Source organism: Vicugna pacos, chromosome 1 (assembly GCF_048564905.1).
Source record: "Vicugna pacos chromosome 1, VicPac4, whole genome shotgun sequence".
NCBI classification, from domain to species: domain Eukaryota; kingdom Metazoa; phylum Chordata; class Mammalia; order Artiodactyla; family Camelidae; genus Vicugna; species Vicugna pacos.
This window is the reverse complement of record NC_132987.1, coordinates 65,648,336-65,667,271: the sequence shown is the minus strand read 5'-3', so window position 1 is coordinate 65,667,271 and position 18,936 is coordinate 65,648,336. Positions and strand designations below refer to the sequence as shown.

The window sequence follows — 18,936 nt, the reverse complement described above, 5'->3', positions numbered from 1 at the left end:
ATATTTTGATTTACAATATTATACTGGTTGCAGTTTTCATATAAATTTTATATGATTTGTTCTAGTTCTTTGAAACATTTCATAGTTATTTTGATAGGGATGCATTACATCTGTAGATTACTTTGGGTAGTATGGACATTTTAACAACATCAGTTCTTCTAATTCATCAACACAGGATCTCTTTCCATTTCTTTATACAATCTTAAGTTTCCTTTATCTGTGTTCTAAGTTTTCAGAGTGTAAGTCTTTTACCTCCTTGGTCAAGTTTATTCCTAAGTATTCTATTCTTTTTGATGTGATTTTAAACAGGATTATTTTCTTGCTTTCTCTTTCTGATGGTTCATTTTTAGTGTATAGAAAAGCAACAGGTTTGTTAGGTTAATCCTATATCCTGCAACTTTACTGAATTCATTTATTCTCATAGTTTTCTGGTTGAGACTTTAGGGTTTTCTTTATATAGTACTGTGTATCTGCAGATAGTGACAGTTTTACTTCTTCCCTTCCAACTTGGATGCCGTTTATTTCTTTCTCTTGTCTGATTGCTGTGGCTAGGACTTCCAACACTATGTTAAATAGAAGCGATGGGAGTGAGCATCCTTGTCTTACTCCTGATTTTAGAGAAAAGGCTTTCAGCTTTTCACTGTTGAGTATGATGTTAGCTGTGGGTTTGTCATAAATGGTCTTTATTATGCTGAGATATTTTCCATCTATATCCATTTTGATGAAAGTTTTTATCATGTATGGATGCTGTATTTTATCAAATGCTTTTTCAGCATCAATTGAGATGGTCATGTGATTTTTATCCTTTTGTTAATGTGTGGTATCACATTACTTGATTTATGGACTTGTTTTTAATTTAACTACAGTCAGTTACAGCGTGTCAATTTCTGGCATACAGTAGTGTCCCAGTCATGCATGTACATACATGTATTCATTTTTATAAAAAGTTATTACAAGGTATTGAATATAGTTCCCTGTGCTACACAGAAGAAACTTGTTTTTTTAAATCTGTTTTTATATATAGTGGCTAACATTTGCAAATCTCAAACTCCCAAATTTGTCCTTTCCCACCCCCTTTTCCCTAGTAACCATAAGGTCGTTTACTGTGTCTGTGAGTCTGTTTCCGTTTTGTAGATGAGTTCGTTGGTGTCCCCTTTTTTTCTTTTTTTAGATTCCACATACAAGTGATATCATATGGCATTTTTCTTTCTCTTTCTGGCAATTTATGGATATTGAACCATCCTTATATCCCTGAGATAAATCAAACTTGATCATGGTGTATGATCCTTTTAATATATTGTTTAATTCAGTTTGCTAATATTTTGTTGAGGATTTTTTCATCTATATTGACCTGTAATTTCCCTTTTTTGTAATGTCTTTGTCTAGTTTTGTTATCAGGGTACTGGTGGCCTGGTAGAATGAATTTGAGAGTGTTCCTTCCTCTTCAATTTTTTAGAATAGTTGAGAAGGATGGATATCAGCTTTCCTTGATGTTTGGTAAAATTTCCCTTTGAAGCTTCTGGTCTTGGACCTATGTTTGCTGGGAGATTTTTTTTTAATTATTATTACAAAGTCAGATTCACTAATAGTGACTGGCCTGTTCAGATTATCTGTTTCTTCCAGATTCAGTCTTGGAAGGTTGCATGTTTTTAGAAATTTTTCCATTTCTAGATTGTCCAGTTTGTTGGCATATAACTTTGTAGTAGTCTCTAACGATTTTTTGTATCTCTGCAATAGTGGTTTTTATTTCTTCTCTTTCATTTCTTATTTTATTTGGATCTGCTTTTTTTCTTGATGAGCCTGACTAATGGTTTATCAATTTTGTTTTTCTTTTCAAAAAACCAGCTCTTGGTTTCCTTGATCTTTTCTATTGGTCTCTATTTTATTTATTTCCTCTCTGATCTTTATTATTTCCTTCTTTCTGCTGACTTTGGACTTTGTTCTTCTCTTTCTAATTCCTTTAGATGGTAGATTAGGTTGTTTATTTGAGATTCTTCTTGTTTCTTAAGGAAGGCCTGTATTGCTGTAAACTTCCCTTTCAGAATGGCTTTTGCTGCATTTTGGAGTGTTGTGATTTCATTTTCATTTATCTTGAAGTATTTTCTGATTTTCTCTTTGATTTCATTGTTGACCCATTGGGTTTTTAGTAGCGTGTTGTTTAGTCTCCATGTGTGTTTTCCTTTCTTGTCCGTCTTTTCTTTTCCCAGCATCAGTAGTAGAATTGTGGTGCTTTCAGCTCCCGCAATGTCACCCTCCACAAGAAGGCTGAGCCATATCCCTGCCATCCACTCAGCCTTGTTTATGTGTGGCCCCCTCACAGCCAGGTTTCCCTTTAGAGGGGACTCCATTCTGAACCAGTCTGGTCCTCCTCACCTCACAGCCTCTCTAGCAGAGACTCCAGAAAGTACTCTTTCTACTAAAATGAAAGCAGTTTACAAACATTCTGACCTTAGTGTCACCTACACAAAGTGGTGATTTCCTTTTTAAGATATCTAATATTATTTATGGCATCTTACTGCATTCAAGTGACTGTGAGGAGAGGGGGGCAAAGCAGTCTTTATCCCAAGAAAATGACAGTTTGAAAATGTCATGTCGGCTCCCTATGCCTGTCGTATCATACCACCTCCCTTGTGGGGATGACTGGAACTTAATTTTTCTCCATACTCTTCCTTCTGTGAATTCTTATTCCTGAGTCAAGGCTCGAAATCCCTTCTATCTTGGAGAAGATGGTGGTGGTGGTAGCGTGGTGCTAGGAAGCACTCGCTCCTGGTGGCCATGGCCTCTGGCCATATTGCTTGGCTTTTCCACTCAGCTCTGTGACCTGTGGCTGTGTACGTAGCCTTGGGCAGTCATCCATCCTTTTGGGGCCTCAGTTTTCTCATCTGTAAAATGAAGATGGTGTAGTTCATACTTTGTAGGGCTGTGGTGAGGTTATAAAGCATTTAGAGCAGTGCCTGGCACACAGGACCCCCCTGCACGTCGCCAGCATTTTTCATGTAGTTATGATGTTTTTGTCTCTTGCACCCCTCCCCCCGCCCAGTGGATCAGGCAAAAGAGATCTTTTCTCTGAGCTGGTTCTTGTTCTTCTTTTCTCCCAAGGACCCCTGGTGTCTGGGCTTGGGGCCCAGCTGTCTTCCAGAGGCAGGGGACATCCCTGGAGCCTCTGCGCCATGGGAATGGGTTTCTCTCGATTTCTTCCCACAGGGTGTGGACACTGTAAGAAAATGAAGCCAGAGTTTGAGAATGCAGCAGAAGTCCTCCATGGAGAAGCAGACGTAAGCTTCCTTTCCTTAACCTCCCCCACCGCTCTCTCCTAAAGAGTCAGTGATAGGATCATTATGATGACTTGCCCCTGTGAGCTGTACAGCAGCTCTCCTATCCCTGGAGGCCTGCGGTACTTCTGTGTCCCCGAGTAGACGTGTCTTAGACAGGTGGGGCCCCCACCAGGGACGGAGAGGTGCAGAGACACCATGGGTCATGTCCTCATATCCATCCAGGTGACCTCTGCCAGGTCATGGCTCTAGGGTGAAGCCCCGAGCTTTTGCCTCTTTTCTGTGGGGTCTTGCCTGTCGGGAATAGCCACAGTCTACACAGCCTGGTTAGTGGGGCAGATTAAAAGGCTTCGTTTCAGAACAAATGAGAAATGATGGACATGCTGGTGTCCAGTTGTTCCTGGGATGTACAAAGTCCCCTGCCCCTAGGAAGTTCTGGCAGGCCTGGGTGGGTTGGGGGCTGGTGTCTGGGCCCCTCTTCTGCCAGCACTTCGTCTGAGGCTGTCATGCATGGTTGGCCTCTCCCCCGTCCCAGAGCTCTGGTGTCCTTGCAGCTGTCGATGCCACTGTCAACAGGGCTCTGGCAGAGAGATTCCACATCTCCGAGTTTCCTACACTCAAGTATTTTAAGAATGGAGAGATACACGCAGTGCCCATGCTCAGAACAAAGAAGAGCCTTATTGAGTGGATGCGAAAGTAAGTTTGATGGTCTTGATAGCACATCTTGACCCCTGGCTGTCCGCCACTGGAGAGGGCCTTGAGGAGATGAAGTGAACTTTAGGAGCCGCTGACCGTGGCTCAGGGCATGGGAGCCAAGACAGATCTGACCTCCCTAATGTTAGAGCCCCCTCTGGTGGGCTGACCACGTGTCCTCATCCAGTGGGTCGTGGGTGGCCTTTCTGGAGGCAATTCCATTAGCTCCAGGAAGTCGCGTGTGTGTTTTTTGAGGACCTCCTTTCTCAGTGTCCCAGACCCAAGTCTCATCATCTGTGTTTTATTCCATCTCCTTGAGTGAATGAAGGAAATGCAGCTCTTTACATCCATAGCCGGACTCACTGTGGCCCAGGTCCGCTGGTTGACTGGCCTTGGGAGTGTCCACGGTGCAGCCTGCAGTGGTTCAGGGTTGAGAATAAAGATTTGACGATCCCCCTCAGCCTGGGTATTAGTTCACTAGGGGCAGGGTGTTGGGGTGAGGGACACAGTTAAACCCGGGACAGTTTGCAAGTCCAGAGAAGCTGAGTAGCCTCGTGATTACTTGTCCAAGGATTTTGGAACCTGCAGTTCTTAGCATTTCCCCCTCCTTTGAGGGGACTAACTGGGCCACCACACAGACGCTATCTCCTGTCCACACCCCTCCTCTGACACGCACGTGCAAACATATACACACACAGATGCACATCCACACATAACTTGAATATTTGAGAGTACTTCCTCATTTCAGCACTAGTGGGGAGATGAAGTAAAAGAAGGCTTACTCCAGCCTTTGCAGAGGTCCCTGGTACATGGTGTAATGATGCCCATGTGAGGACCAAGACTTCAGAGTCACGAACTCTAGAGACACGAGAACTGTGCAAAGTAGCAGCATCCAGATGGAGTTACTTTGTTAGGACGTTGGTCCTCAGACTTAGATGTGCGTGAGCATCACCTGGTGTTGAGGTGCTTATTTGAAGTATAGTCCTGGGGCTGCTGTCCCTGGAGCTTTGATTCAGGAGGTGTGAAGGGAACCCTCAGCCATTGGGTTTTAAGAAACACCAGCTTATAGAATGAGGAGCAGAGTTTCCACTAGGTGCAGGAGAGGCCCGTGGCAAGGGGTGAGTGGGCTGCCGAGGTTCAGGTCTCTGCTCCTCTCGTTTTTTCTGCTCATCACGCGAGACAGATTCTAAGAGTAGCCAGACCTTTGTCTTAGGGATCAGAAGGGAGCAGTGGTTCATCTCCAGGAATGATGAGGCCCCACAGTCACCTCTCTGGCCTCACTCTGGTGCCAGGGCGGGATCACTGGGAAGGCCTGAGCAGGGTAGGGGTTTGGGCGAGGTCCCATGCTTGCACTGAGGTTAGAGAGCCGAGGCAATCAGAGCATGCATCCTTGCAGATACCTGCTCCAGAGGCCTGACACCAGTAGCAAGCCTGAGGGCCCCTGTCCTTCCTGTCCATAGTTACCAATGCTGAATGCCTGCAAAGCAGTAGGACAAGGCTTTGGGGTCTGAGAGCCGTGCACTCAGATCGTGACCCTAAGCCATTTACTTGATGCTGCTAAACCCCAGTTTCCCATCTGTGAAGTGGAGACAATACTTCTCCCATAGACTTGTCTAGAGAATTAAGTTAGATTATTGTGCCAGGTGTTAGCACCATGCGTGAAAATACTCGGAGGCGTGCTTATTATTGATGCCAGCTCTCACGTGGAGCTGTAACTGACAGCACCACCACCTAAGTGCTGATACCTGCCCAGGCCTTGCAGACTGCTTTTATAGCTGTTACCCCATTTCATCCTCAGATCCAACCAAGGCCGGAGTTTTTATTCCTAGTTCCTTGACGAAGAAACTTAGGTTCAGAGAGGTTAAGGGCCTTGCCCAGGGACAATAGTAGTCCCTTAGGGAGCTTGGAAGGAATCCTTCAGGCACAGCATAAACAGCAGACAGCTCTGAGATGGAGAACTGAGGTCACCAGCAGCAGGGTGAGCAGACAGTGTTGAGTGGGGCCGATGGTGCTTCCAGGCTTGTGCACAAGTGGCCGTGCTGCGGTTGACTGAGATGTGCCCACCAGCAGACCAGCGTGGGGGGAGGCAGGATTCAGGGATGGGGCAGAGCAGAAAGTCAGTGGGTGGTGTCAGCCACAGAGCCAGGGTTTATGGACGGGACCTGGAGGGCACAGAAGGGAGGAAGACAGGACGGCCGGAAGCGGCCGGTCTTGGTCACGAGAGCAGGGGTGCCTCTAACCAGAATGAAGAAGCTGGGGAGGAAAGCTAATTTGAGAGGAGTGGTGGAGGGGGAAGAGTTCTAAATCTTGTTGAGATTGGGGTGACAGTGGGACCTGCAGGTGGAAATACCTGGAAATAGGGGGCTTGGGTCAGAAGTCAGGGCTCGAGTCATCCTCAGCCTAGGTGATTGTGGAAGCCATGCAGTTGGATGAGATCTTTTGAGAACTGCAGGGGCACGAAGATAGAACTAGAAGAAGAGAGAGGGCGATTGGAAAGGTGGGGAAGGGGTCTCCAGGTGCCCCGTAGGAGGGCTTCTGAAAGGTGATTGTGGTTGTGGGGTGGCTGGTGTGCACTCACTGAATGAGGCCTGAAGCCTGGCAGTGAGAAACCAGTGGTGCCGGGGCCAAGGAGAGAAGGCGGGGTGAGGGGTAATGTGGCAGCACTGGGTGCAGACCACTCCCCAGAGATTGTCAGAGAAGGGAGAGAGTATCGCTCTTCTCTAAGTGTGGTTGCAGGAAGTGGGACAAGGGCAGCAAAGGCTTTTAAAAGACCCCGGAGATCTATACTTTTCTGAGGCAGAGTGGAGGGAGCCAGTGGACAGAAAGAGACTGAAAAATTATAAACCCTTATAAAATGCCTGTCATTTATTAGAGCACGTAGGCTCTTAGCAACTGTTAGTTGCTTGACTGACTACTTGCTTTACATACACTGTCTGCTCTTCATAAGGATCCCAGGAAGTAAGTATCACATTTAACAGAAAAGGAAATGGAAGCTCAGAGGGGTTTGGTAGCTGACTTAAGGTCACACAGCTGGTAAGTAATCTGGATTTGAACCCAGACCCCTGTCACTCCTTAGCCCATACTCTCCCCACCAGATAATGGAGGGTGCTTCACGGCTCCAGTAGAGACTGGGGGGATGGGGAGGGGAGCTCAGGTTTAGGGGCGTCTACCCATGGCAAGGAGACAGCCCAAACCTGGAGAGGCTCCCTGCCCTAAAAGGGGCTCTTCTACACACAGAATGCCTTCTTAATAGCCACCTTAGAGGGAGTCTTTGCTAATGGTTCAGGTTTCTTCATGTTTAAACATGAAGAGGTTTTAAGTAGAGTTTTAGAAAGAATACAAAGTGATTTTTTTCTCATGTGCTCACCTGAGTGATTGGGGGACGGTGGAAATGCTTGCCTGTACACGAGCTTCTCCTAATGACCGTCTCCCCCCATCCCCGATTCCTGCAGTCCCGAGGCGCCCCCACCCCCAGAACCCACCTGGGAAGAGCAGCAGACCAACGTGCTGCATCTCGCTGGGCACAACTTCCGTGAGACCCTGAAGAGGAAAAAGCACACCTTGGTCATGTTCTACGCCCCTTGTAAGTAGCTGGGGTGGGCCCGACCAGGGTGAGAGGGCCCCCCAGGGACCAGGGCAGCCGACTCAGTGCTGTCTCCACTGTGAGCAGGGCTTCCGCTTTCATTCCAGGCTGAGGTCCTTCCAAATCCAGGGCCTCCTCCGTCAGCTCTGTCAGGTTCTGTCCTCATATCAGTCCTAAAGCCCTCTGCTGCTGTGGCAGGGGCCTGCCTTGTCATTCAGTTTCCTTGTCCTTGGAATCTTCTAGGCTGCCTGCCTCCCACCCAGCCACTTCCTTCCGCCCCTCAGTTCCCTCCATCCCTCTAGGCACTGACTTTCCCTTGGAGCCCTGGAATTTAGCAACTGGGAATCCAGCCAGCCTAGTTAGGCCTCTGCTTCCTAACCGGTCTTTCTGAACACCTCCAGCCCAGCCTCCTTTCCCCACTTTGCCCAGGTGGCTGAAAAGCCATGGGTTTGAAGCTGTGGTAAAAGTACAGTCACATTTTCTCTGAGCTACCCCCTCCCCCCCGCAACCAACGACGATCCTCGTTTTAATCAAAGCTTAAGTTGAGGGAGTGGCACATCTGCTAATGTCGGTGTTGACGATCTTGGGTTTTGTGTGATCCCATTTTAAAGCTGTTCATTGATACACAAAGGGAAGTCTCTTGAACTTCTCGCTCTTCTGTCACCCTCTCTCCCCGCCAGATTACAGCTTAGGTTAACAGAATGGGGATAATAAAGCTGCGCTCCACAGAGAAGCCAGGCAGCTCAGTCTGGTCCTAGGCTCCTGCCCCTACCTTTCCAGTGTCAGTAATCTAGAAAGTCTTTCCTCAGCTCTCACTATCTGGCCAGGTGGCTCCGGCCCCGCCATCACCCAGCCTCAGACCCCGCCCCCAGGTGGCTGGCACGTCCCTCTGTTTCTGCCTTTTCTTCTGCAGGTGGGCCTTGTGCTCTTGCAGTTCCTTGTAGAGCTTCTTGATGTCCTCCTCTGTCCTTAGAGTAAGCCTGGAAGACTGAGTGGATTTTAAGAAGTTGTCTTCCTTCCGGGCAGAGTTGGGGGTGTAGGACTGAGACCCAGGGGATGCAGCAAGTTAGTGACAGAGCCCTTCCTGAAGCCTGGGCTGGCGCTGTCTTTCCATCACAGCCGCGATTCAGAGGGTAGGGGCTTCCTCAGCAGCCGGCCAGAACCTGGCAAGAGAAGTAGGAGCCCTTGGCCGGCCATGGCCTGGACTTGAGGCAGTCCAGACCAGATGCTTTCCCCTTCACCCCAGACCTCGGTGGGGACTCCTCCCCTGCTGAGGTGCTCACGACCTCCCTCATACCTGTGTGCTGGGTGGTGTCCGGGACCCAGGACACAAGGGAAGGAGGCCTGGCCCCTGCCAGCCTCAAGGGCTCACTGTCTGCTCTGACAAGAAATAATTAAACACAGTCCATGCAGGGCACCATCACTGAGTGACTCAACTTCTGTCAGAGGGCTGGGTGCCTAGGGTCTCCCATCTCCCCTGCTGCACATTCCCGTCCGGAACTCTGCTCCAGGCTCCTAATATGGTGTCTTCATCCGTGGACAGGGCCAGGGGAGGGGGAAGCAGCTAGATACCAAAAACTTAAAAATTTTTTCAATGATTAAAATAATATATCCTTATTTATAGTATATACAGTACATAACATGTACTTATTTATATATAAAGAATCTAAATACTGCAGAAAGGTCACACACCTGATAAAGGTAGATATAAAGTAAAAATCAAAAGCCAACCCCCATTTCTACCCCCCCACCCATCCCATCTTCCCCCTCACATCCCACATCCCAGTTTCTACACAACTCTTCCTCCTGCTGTGTCATTATTCTCTCCTGTTCCAGACCCCCTCATCCCCACCCTGGCCCCCACCCCCGACTCCTTGCTCTGAATGGCCTGGTCACAGTGACTGCTCTTCTTAGGTCAGCTTGGCTAAGTCTCTAGAATTGAAATTTTCTGTCCTCAGTCTTTGTTCCTCTCCCCACTCTGGGAGGCTGCTTTGGTTTCCCACTACACAGAGATGGTACCTTTTTAAAAGAGCCCAAATTAAAAGATCATGCCTCTTTGGGCCCATCTGACACCTCTGGGAAGCATCTTCATGCCCTTTCTAAAACAGCCTCCCCTCTAGTTACTCATCTGCCATCCTCTTTCTTTTGGATAATGAGAAAATGAGATGTACCAGAAGGCCATTAATCTGACACCTAGATGCTTTAAATTGATGGTAGCAGGAATTTGCACTAGGCTGACAGTGACCTTTATACATTCAGTAAGCAGAGGGGTTAGAAGGGAGAAATTAGTAGTGATACCAGATTTGGGAGGAGGGAGTAGCTTATTTCCAGGCAGCTTGATGTCTTAGTGGGGTATCGACGTACCACTCACGGGAGGAAGTAGGGAGTGGGGAACCTCTGGATGCCGCAGGGCACACCTTGATGAGTGTATCAGCCAGCACTTTGTGCCCTTTAAATGTTTTGAAAGCCATATATCATCATTCCTTTTTAATATGAAGTTTTCATGAATTTCAGCCATTCTTCCCTCTGTTGAGTCAAATTAGTAGTGTTTTTGTAATTTACATTAGCATCTGCCATGACTTAGGCTGTGATAGGTGCTGTCTCAGTCTGGTGTAACCCGTAACCAGCCCAGCTCTCTTCTCTACTCCTATGATGGATGTTGGGAAAATCCCCTTAAGCCTTTTCCCCGTCGCAGTCCACGCTGCTCTGGGCCCAGCTGGCCACTCCGCCAGCCAGGCCATATGGGTGGTCCCACCCATCTCAGGAACCAGCTGAAGTGCTCAATTCAGATTAAAGTTGTAGCTTAGCCTCAATTTGGTTTCACAAAACCCTTTGAAATGCCAGTCATTATTATCTTATTTTAAAAGGAGAGAGAGGAGTTGAGCCAAGCCATCTCTGTTCCCTTCCCCACGGCCGCAGTGAGGGCACAGAGGCCTGGCCCAGCTGTTTGTCGGGAAATTGGCTGGAGCCAGGTCTCCCCGTGGGACATCTGGCCTCTCCCATCTGTGTTTTGATCAGAATTAATTAGGGAAATCCTTCCCTCAAAGCAGTTCTGTTCTCTTGGCAGTTGTGTTCAGTGTCTGGAGAGTAGCTGAGAGAGGTGGGCTTGGGTTTTGATTGGCCAACACTGAAGGAAGGGCCATGAAAGCGGGTCTGGGCCAGAGCGGCCTGTAGCCTCCTGGGCTTCCTCCTCAGTGGATGCTGCCTTGGGCTTGCTGGGACAGGAGGAGAAGTGGCCCCACACAGGTGCCAACCCCACGCCTTAGATGCTGTCATCGGAGCTGGAGGGGCTTGGGCGGCACACACACCTCTGTCCCACCCTGGCCTCTGGAGGTACAGGTCCTCATCCCTGGGTCGGGAACACAGGCTCTAAGAAGTGGCGGGGACTCCTGAGAACTTGTCCTCCTCCTAGCCTGACCTTGAGCCTCCCGACCCTGACTCCGGGGTAGATTGTGGAGCAGAGGGTGAAGGACAGCACGAGGCCCAGGGGCCTGGTTGCTCAGTCTGCGTTGGGGGTTGTGGGAATGTAGGAGTCAGCCGCAAAGCATGAGCCTCGGGGGCTCAGGCAGAATGGTGGCTCCTGGCCCCTGCTTTCCCAGGCCCACTTTCTCCATCATGAAATAGGGAGATTTGCCATTGTCACTGATGCAAGAGAAGGGGCTTTGTAGCAGGCTCAGGGAATCCAGAGTACATGTCCTCCTCGTCTAAGCCCAGAGCTCCCTCTGCACCCTGGGTAGCCCTCTGTGGAAGGAGCTTGCCGAGCAAGACCACAGTGTCCATCTTCCCTACCCCCAGCCTCGTGGGTGGGTGTATGACGGGAGCCTGGGGTGGGAGGTCCGGAGCGGGAGTGGACCTGATGCTGGCACAGGCCTCCTGCAGAGCCCTCGTGCTGACAGCAGACTCATGCATGGTGGTTTGAGTGGTGGGGTTGGTACAAGACCCCTGACAGTGGGGTGTGCAGAGGGTAGGAGTCAGGTGAATCCTCTCAGTCTGTTGGGTGGAGAGAAACTCCTGGAAAGGCCTCTCTGGAGCGTCCCGGCAGGGCCCCTGGTGCCGCAGCCTCCCCTACACATGCAGCACTCTCTCCTCCCCTCTCACACAGGGTGCCCACACTGTAAGAAGGTTATTCCACACTTTACTGCCGCTGCTGACGTCTTCAAAGATGACCGAAAGGTAAGAATGCCCTTTTTCACCTCTTGTTCTGCCCCCAGCTTTGCCGCTCACCAGTGCCTGCACCTTCTGTTCGGGTGCCCTCCCCCACCAAATAGATGCTGCTGAGACCCGGGATTCCTGGCAACCAGGACATTCTTTTCATGAGGCGGGATAAAACAGGCTGCATTTATGCTGCAGAATCAACTAAAAGGGATACACTGAACCGTTACAACCCTTCTTTGGAGGAGAGGGTGTTGAAAGGATCATCTGTTTTTTCTTTTTTAGTGCTCAAATCTTTTTACAGTAGGATTTGTAGTCAAGCATTTCTTACATAATTGAAAGTACAAATGAAGAATTCTAACAAAAGTCACCTAGAGGCAGCCAAAGTGGAGAAGAGCAAGGCGACGTGTGCAGGGCCTCATCCTGCCTAAGTGAAAGGCTCCTACAGCTGCCAACTGATGAAGCATAAAATTAACAAGTTAGAGCTGGAGACTGGATTGGAAGTGCGGAGAGGGGCCCCCAGGCACGTCCCCCAGGCGTTGCCAGCAGCCAGGGCAGACTCAGGCTAAAGGCGTGTTTAGCAGGGAGAACCCCGGAACTTGGGCTGGTGCATCTTGGCTGCTGCTAAACTGTGTGACCTAGGAGAAGTCACGGCCCTTCCAGGCTTCGAGTTCCCTTCTCTGAAGTTGGGGTGCTGGTCTGGGTAGTGTCAAAGACTCCTCCCAGCCTGGGACTCCCATCATAGGACCCTGCCCTGGGAAAGGTGCCAGAAACGCCCTCACACACACCCAGAGTATCACACATCTCTGCCTTGCTGCCTTATTTTCCTAAGTGAAACCGTCAGGCACAGCCAGGGCAGGCAGGGTACAGATGCCAAGATCACCTTGCATCGGCCTGGTGGGAGTGACATTGATGGGACGGTGAGAGCTGCACGGGGGCAGTGAGTCAGAGGAAGCCAGCCTGGGGCACAGGTGCATGTGTGGAGACTCAGACCCCCAAGCCCTGCCTGGCCCTTGAGGCACCCTTCACCACCAGGAGGGGACATGAGATTCAGAAACACTTTTCTCCTTTCCCTGCGCTTGGCCTACATGGAGAGGGACGTGTCTCTGTCCCCCTCACCACCCTGGGGCCTGAGCAGGGTGGCTGCTCCCACTCTGGGAGCTCCTGCACAGCCTGGGCTACCAGTCCCTCCAGGGCTCCCTCACCGTCTGGGTGTGGGTCGGTGTGGGGAGGCCTTTACTTTCCAGGTCCAGGACTAGACTGGCAGTCTTTCCACATCAACTCCCATCGTTCTTTACCCAGAACACTCTGGACAGACAAGAGAGTGACAGGTGTGAGGGTTCCCTGCCCCGCCGGCTAACTAGTCTCCACACTCCAGGGTCTGTGAAAGGATCATGTCGGTTCCAGTGAGGCCAGTGTGGCCAAGCCCCAGGAGGCAGCCAAGGGCCCTTCCTCCTCTTCCCCATCTCGTCCCCTCAACTGATGCACACGGGTCCCATTTCCATGGTGACCCCCTCCTTCTCTGCGTCACTGTTATGTCTTTGCTTAATTGTCTTATCTTAGACCAGTAATGTTGCTGGCCTTCTCCTGGGATCATTCCCTCTGTCCCTCCTTCCAGCTTACTATTCCAAGCCAGGCATCACCCTCAGGTGTCTTAAGGAACACACTTAACTTCTCTGTCCCATGCAGCTGGAAGGCCTGGGGTTCCTGCAGGTGGCTCTCAGTAGCGGTAGGGAAGCATTCTGTCCCCGGCCTGAGGTACTGGTGCCACAGTTGCTGGGTGCTGTCCTAGAGCTATCACACTGGAGTCTCTGGGAGATGGTTCCAGGAATTTGTGATTTTCAAGAGCTGGCTCTCTTGCTGTCCACAGGCTGGAGTTTAGGGACTGCTGACCTGTCCAGCCCTCTCCTCATGAGGGATCAAGGTCCAGAGAGGAGCTGTGTCCCTTACCCAGGGACAGCCAGTGGGTCACTGACAACTGGGTCTCCTGACTCCCAGTTCTCCCTGACACCACATGCTGCCACCTCTTAGCCAGGATGGCACTTTTTTTTCCCACCCAGAAGCTGGTCCCTGTTCCTTCCCCAATCAATATGCAGTCGGTTGTTCACTTCCATTTTCATAGCAAAAGTCAATATTAGCTCCTGCAGAGATTTATTTTACTGAATCAATAAAGCCGCATGAGGCAGCTCATATTTTTAACTGGGGAGCCTCCACCCCCTCCCAGGAGGTTACTGGGGACTTTAGCAGTTGATGTGCTGGGGGGAGAAAGCACTGCACGCTCTTGCTGTTGGAATGGAAGGCATTCTGGAAGGGGCCCTGGAGGACGAGGATCACCAGTGGAAGGCTGGCGGGTGCAGGGGTCAGGGGACCCCTGGCCTGGCAAAGTGGGCCCTGTGTCTCATTGCATATCAGTGTGTCCCCAGGGGTGAGGGGACAGCTGTGCAGCATAGCTCCCAGCTGGGTGCAAGGTCATCCCAGGAGCAGGCTGGCCCACGAGGCCACTGTAACTCTGGACGTGTTGTGTATCATCCCTTGAGTTCACAAGACTGGCTGTCCCTCAGAAGGGAGAGCTCCCTGAGGGCAGGCACCTCATTTGTCCTTGAATCCCCCACAGTCTTGTTGCCTGAAACCTCTGAAAATGTTGACTGAATGAAGGAGCAATAGCATGTTTAATATTTCCTGAGAGCTCCTCTTCTGCTAATAATTTTAACACATGATGTCATGTTGTCCTCGCAGTAGCTTAATCAACTAGGTGTCATTACTCTCTCGTGTTACAGGTGAGGAGATTGAATCTCAGAGAGGTTCAATGATTAGCCCAAAGTTACTCAGCTGGAAAGGGGCAGTGTCAGAGCCGAATGAGGATCTCCCAGAAGTGGACTCCGGGCCTGGGATTCAGTGCAAAGGATTTCTGGGGAGGTGGTCTCAGGTGGCAGTTGAGGGGATGGAGGAAGGGAGACTGGACACAAAAGGGTACATTAATGAGCAAATGACCACGTGGGTGACTGGCCTGTCCTGGAGACCTCACCAGGGACAAAGTCGTGCCCCTCAGGCTGAGGAAGCCAGAGGATGTGTCCATCACTGGTCTTACTTCCATCTCCCTTTGACCAAGAGGTGCAGGCACCAGAGGCAGTTGCTGGGCCAAGGAGATGCTACAGGGCAGCCTCCCACCATGGAACAAATCTGGAAGTTAGTGTACATTCACTATAAATGAGTCAGTGCAAATCTTGAGTGCGTATAAGCGGGGCAGGCATTTAGACAGGTGAAATCAGGGTAGATGAGAAGTGGTTTATTCGCTGCCTCTTTCCAGAATCTAAGCCGCTTCCCGTGGAGAGGCCACTGCTCGTCTCCCCTCCTATAGAAACTGCATGGAGGAGCCTTTGCAGCCAGAAGTAGCACTTTGTGTGTGTGACTGGCAGCTATTTTAGGGGATTCAGAATAAGTACACATTTTTAATTTGGTCGATTTATAAAACCATACACACATTTCCCACAGCTCCGGGGCATGTATACAAATTAAATTCATAATTTAAAGCGGATGCGGGGAGAGCAGCGGCCTGGAGCAATGCTCATCAAACACTCACTGCCTAGCAGGGGAGCGATGGCCCCCAGCCGAGGGCTAGAAGCACAGGCTGCCCCTCTGTGGCTGCCTGGAGAAATGGCCAGAGGAGCCAGTTCCTCACGTTTGTAAATAATTCAGGAAGGGCTTTAGAGGGCGAACTGGGGTTCTCAGAAGCCTGCAGGGCCTGGCCTGCCGGTGCACGTGGACACAGGCAGACAGCAAGTTGAACCTTCCCTCAGGAGACAGCCGCCCCTCTGCTCCAGCCCTGTGTTGCCTGTTAGGGTCCAAGACAGGTGCCCTCAAATGTGGCTTTTAAAGAGAAGCTGGAGAGCCAAGCTTTATATAAAATCTTCTGGCTCTCTTTCTAAGTTGGCAGCTAATTCACATTTTTTGTTGTTGTTGTTGTTAATTCTCCGTGGGCCAAATAGAACAGGACTGAGAACCAGATACGGATTGCATGCAGTGGGTTTGCAAACTCTCATCATCTAGAATGTTATGTAGCTGAAGAGGAAGAAAGGAATCGTGCAGTCAGGTGAGGGAGGACCAGAGACTGGTAACCAGAGTGTAGGCCACACCTCACCCTCCTCTCTGTCAGCCCTGCTGCTGGCAGAACGGTAGCCCCGCTCACCTGGGCACAGGTAGGTAACAGTCAACGTGACCCCTGGAAAGGGGGCCTCTGTCCACATGTGAATAACCAGCAGCCACAGAATGCTGTGAGTCACGGCTGTTTAGCAGTTGTAAACCTCCAGCGTGGTAGTGGTTCAGTCTGGGCTCCTGAGTGGGCTCCGGCCCTTGGAGGTGCCACACCCATCCCTCTCTCAGGTCCCGGGAGGGCATGTCCTTCTATCTGGGTGCTCTTTCCTCAGCCCTTCATTCATCTGGCTGCCTCCTCATCACTCAGGTCTCAGATCAGACGTTATCTCCTGGAAGGTGCCCTCGGCCATCCTGGCGAAAGCAGCCCTTGTGGCTATGGTCTCATCCAAGCCCCTTCTTTTAATTTCTTCACAGCATCCCTTGGATTCTGAAATGATCTTGCTTGTTGTGTGTCTTTTAACTGCCTTCCCACAGTACAGATGTCTATTGCTTAGTGACTGCCTTTGCCAAGGTCACCACTGTCATCCTAGTGTCTGGCACGGGCTTGGCCCGTAGCAAGACCTCCATGCGTGCCGCCTCTCAGCAGCCGCCGCCAGCCCTTTTCTGGGATGCTGGCGGATCGCTGTTGCTGTTAATTGACTCTCTCCCCTCCTTCCCTGCTTAGTGACGCTCAGCAGGAGAACAGTTCCCTGTGTCTGCTTTTTACCCCCTTATTGGGAAAGAGCAATAAACAGGGAAAAACTACCCAGCATGTGGAATTTGTTAGGTGGGCAGGAAGAGGCCAACGGCTAATTTGGGAACCTCTTTCAGACCAAAAACTCTGTTTGCTTTAGTCATACGGAACCCCATCCCCATTTCTAGAGAGTGCTCCCCTGGCTGAAACCTGCTTCTCCTCCGTCAGGCCTCGGCCCAGGTGGCAAACCTTGTCGAGCGCCTCTGCGCCGCTCCCCGGACGTTCTTGGCCCCCTGGCCCACCTCCACACACCTCCTGTTGTGCCTTGGAACTGCCTCTTTGTCTGACACCCTGACCAGCTGCTCGTCTCCTGTCGGGGACAGAGCATGTGCCCGGGGCCGGTAGGAGTGACTGTAACAGCAGGTGACATTTACTGACCGTGTGCCGGGTCCTGAGCCCCTTTCACATCATCTGGATTCTCCCACTCAGCCTTTGTAATGTCCTGGTAACCTCGGTATTGTTGTTATCCCCATTTTCAGGTGAGGACATTGAGGCACCAAGAGGCTAGGTAATTTTCCTTAAGTCTTAATATGCAGCCAGGGCTTGACGTGGGAAACTTGACTTCAAAGCTTGTATTCTTAACCTTGGTACTATACTGCGTCCCCAAACTGATGTTTGGGAAATACTAGTTGATACATGAATGAGTCCCACAGTACCTCACAGAAAGCGTCACAAAACCTGTGGTGTTTACAACTGCTTTCATGTCCTAATTTCCTTTACGATCATTATGGTCTTGATCTTAAAGGGTAGTCTGAGGGCACTCCAGGCTGGGTCCCCTAACCTTACCTTACTGGGGAGTTGAAACCACGCATGGTGGAGCTCTGGGCTGGGGATGCTTTGGTTCAACGTATCCTTGCAATGGGGAAGGAAATCAGGAAGCACATGACGTGGGCCTGAAGTGTAGGCTAAGTGCAGCCTGGGGACAGAGGGTCCAGGCCTCAGCTGTCAAACTGGAGGCTCACCCTCCCTGTCTTCGGCCCTGCAGATTGTCTGTGCCGCTGTTGACTGTGTCCAGGAGAAGAACCGGGACCTGTGTCAGCAGGAGGCCGTCAAGGCCTACCCCACTTTCCACTACTACCATTACGGGAAGTTTGCAGAAAAGTATGACAGCGATCGGACGGTAAGTTACGGAGACGCATGTGCCCCAAGCTCTGTCTGCTGATGTCAGGGAAATAGCCACCGAGGAGGCTTCCCAGACAGCACAGGGGGCAGCTGGAACGTTCCGAGCCCAGAAGGCCAGGATCCAGAAGACAGTCCCAAGGGGTCTTCACACAAGTACTGGCCCCTGAGCCAGGGTGGATTCTGGGGTGCCGAGGTTTTCCTCACCCACTTCTCAGGGCCTCTCCGTAGTCAAGCAGACCCTCCGCTATGGCCACCTGCCCCCACCAGCCGCCTCTCTGTGTCCAGTGGACTGAGCGGAGGGTCAGGGAGGGGGAGTGAGGGGGAGGGGGCACATCCACATCGGGTTAAAGTTCCTGTTTTCCCCTTCCTCTTCCCCTTCCCCTTCCCGACAGGAATTGGGATTTACCAGTTTTATCCGAACGCTCCGGGAGGGAGACCACGAGAGACTAGGAAAGAAGAAGGAAGAGTTGTAATTTCTGCCTCAGAGAAAGCTTTTCCATTACACTGTGAATGATACCTGTTTTGTTGTTCTTTCTGAATTTCCACGTGTTCTGAAGACAAAGTTTTTTACAGCCGCTTATGGCCATTTTGTACAATTTTGAAATAAAATTAAACCAATTGTTTGGTGGTGTGGGTCACTTGCACGGAGCCTGTTCTAACAGATGGATACCTGAGTTCTCCCCCCACGTCCTCTCCTGGGAGGTGGAGACCCACACACCACTGCCACGTCTGCACAGAAGAGACTCGTGGGGGCAGGTCGGTGAGGGGGAGGCAGAGGGTGCTGGCCCCGGTCAGTCACTGGAGAGGAGAACAGGGAATCAGACCACAAAATAGCCTGTTGGGAAACAACCGGTTTTGAGAGCAAATACATTCAGATGATCAGGGAAAATGGGAATCTCGAGCTAATGGGAACCAAGCATTAGCTTTTTCTGGATCGTTGTGGTTTTGGTGTGTTTTCCTGGAACGCATTTACATATTTCTCTTTCTTCCACTATTTCTGTCTTCTCCACTCTTACCCTCTCCAGTCCCTCCCAGCTGTCCCTTTAAAGAAAAGTACGTCTCCAGGGTCAAGAACAGTGGTGAAGCCCAGGCTGGAAGGGGCATCTAGGATGGTGTAGGGCTGCTTGCTCCATGCACTGGCTGAAAGCGGGGTGTGGGGACACGGTGGCATCTTCTCAGGGTGCAGATTTTGTGTCTGTTAACCAGCTCCCCGACCCCACCACAGTAAC

The 18,936-nt window shown here is 50.5% G+C and overlaps 1 protein-coding gene across 1 annotated transcript in view; it reads left to right on the top strand.

Annotated features, from left to right (window-relative positions):
- Positions 1 to 18,330, top strand: part of PDIA5 (protein disulfide isomerase family A member 5) — an 89,115-nt gene extending 70,785 nt beyond the window's left edge. The window contains exons 12-17 of the mRNA XM_072963983.1: positions 3,205 to 3,275; positions 3,808 to 3,968; positions 7,418 to 7,548; positions 11,651 to 11,721; positions 17,571 to 17,705; positions 18,100 to 18,330. Of these exons, the coding sequence (XP_072820084.1) occupies positions 3,205 to 3,275; positions 3,808 to 3,968; positions 7,418 to 7,548; positions 11,651 to 11,721; positions 17,571 to 17,705; positions 18,100 to 18,180 (650 nt within the window). The 3' untranslated portion in view covers positions 18,181 to 18,330. The remainder of the gene's footprint in view (positions 1 to 3,204; positions 3,276 to 3,807; positions 3,969 to 7,417; positions 7,549 to 11,650; positions 11,722 to 17,570; positions 17,706 to 18,099) is intronic.
- Positions 18,331 to 18,936: the final 606 nt, after the last annotated feature.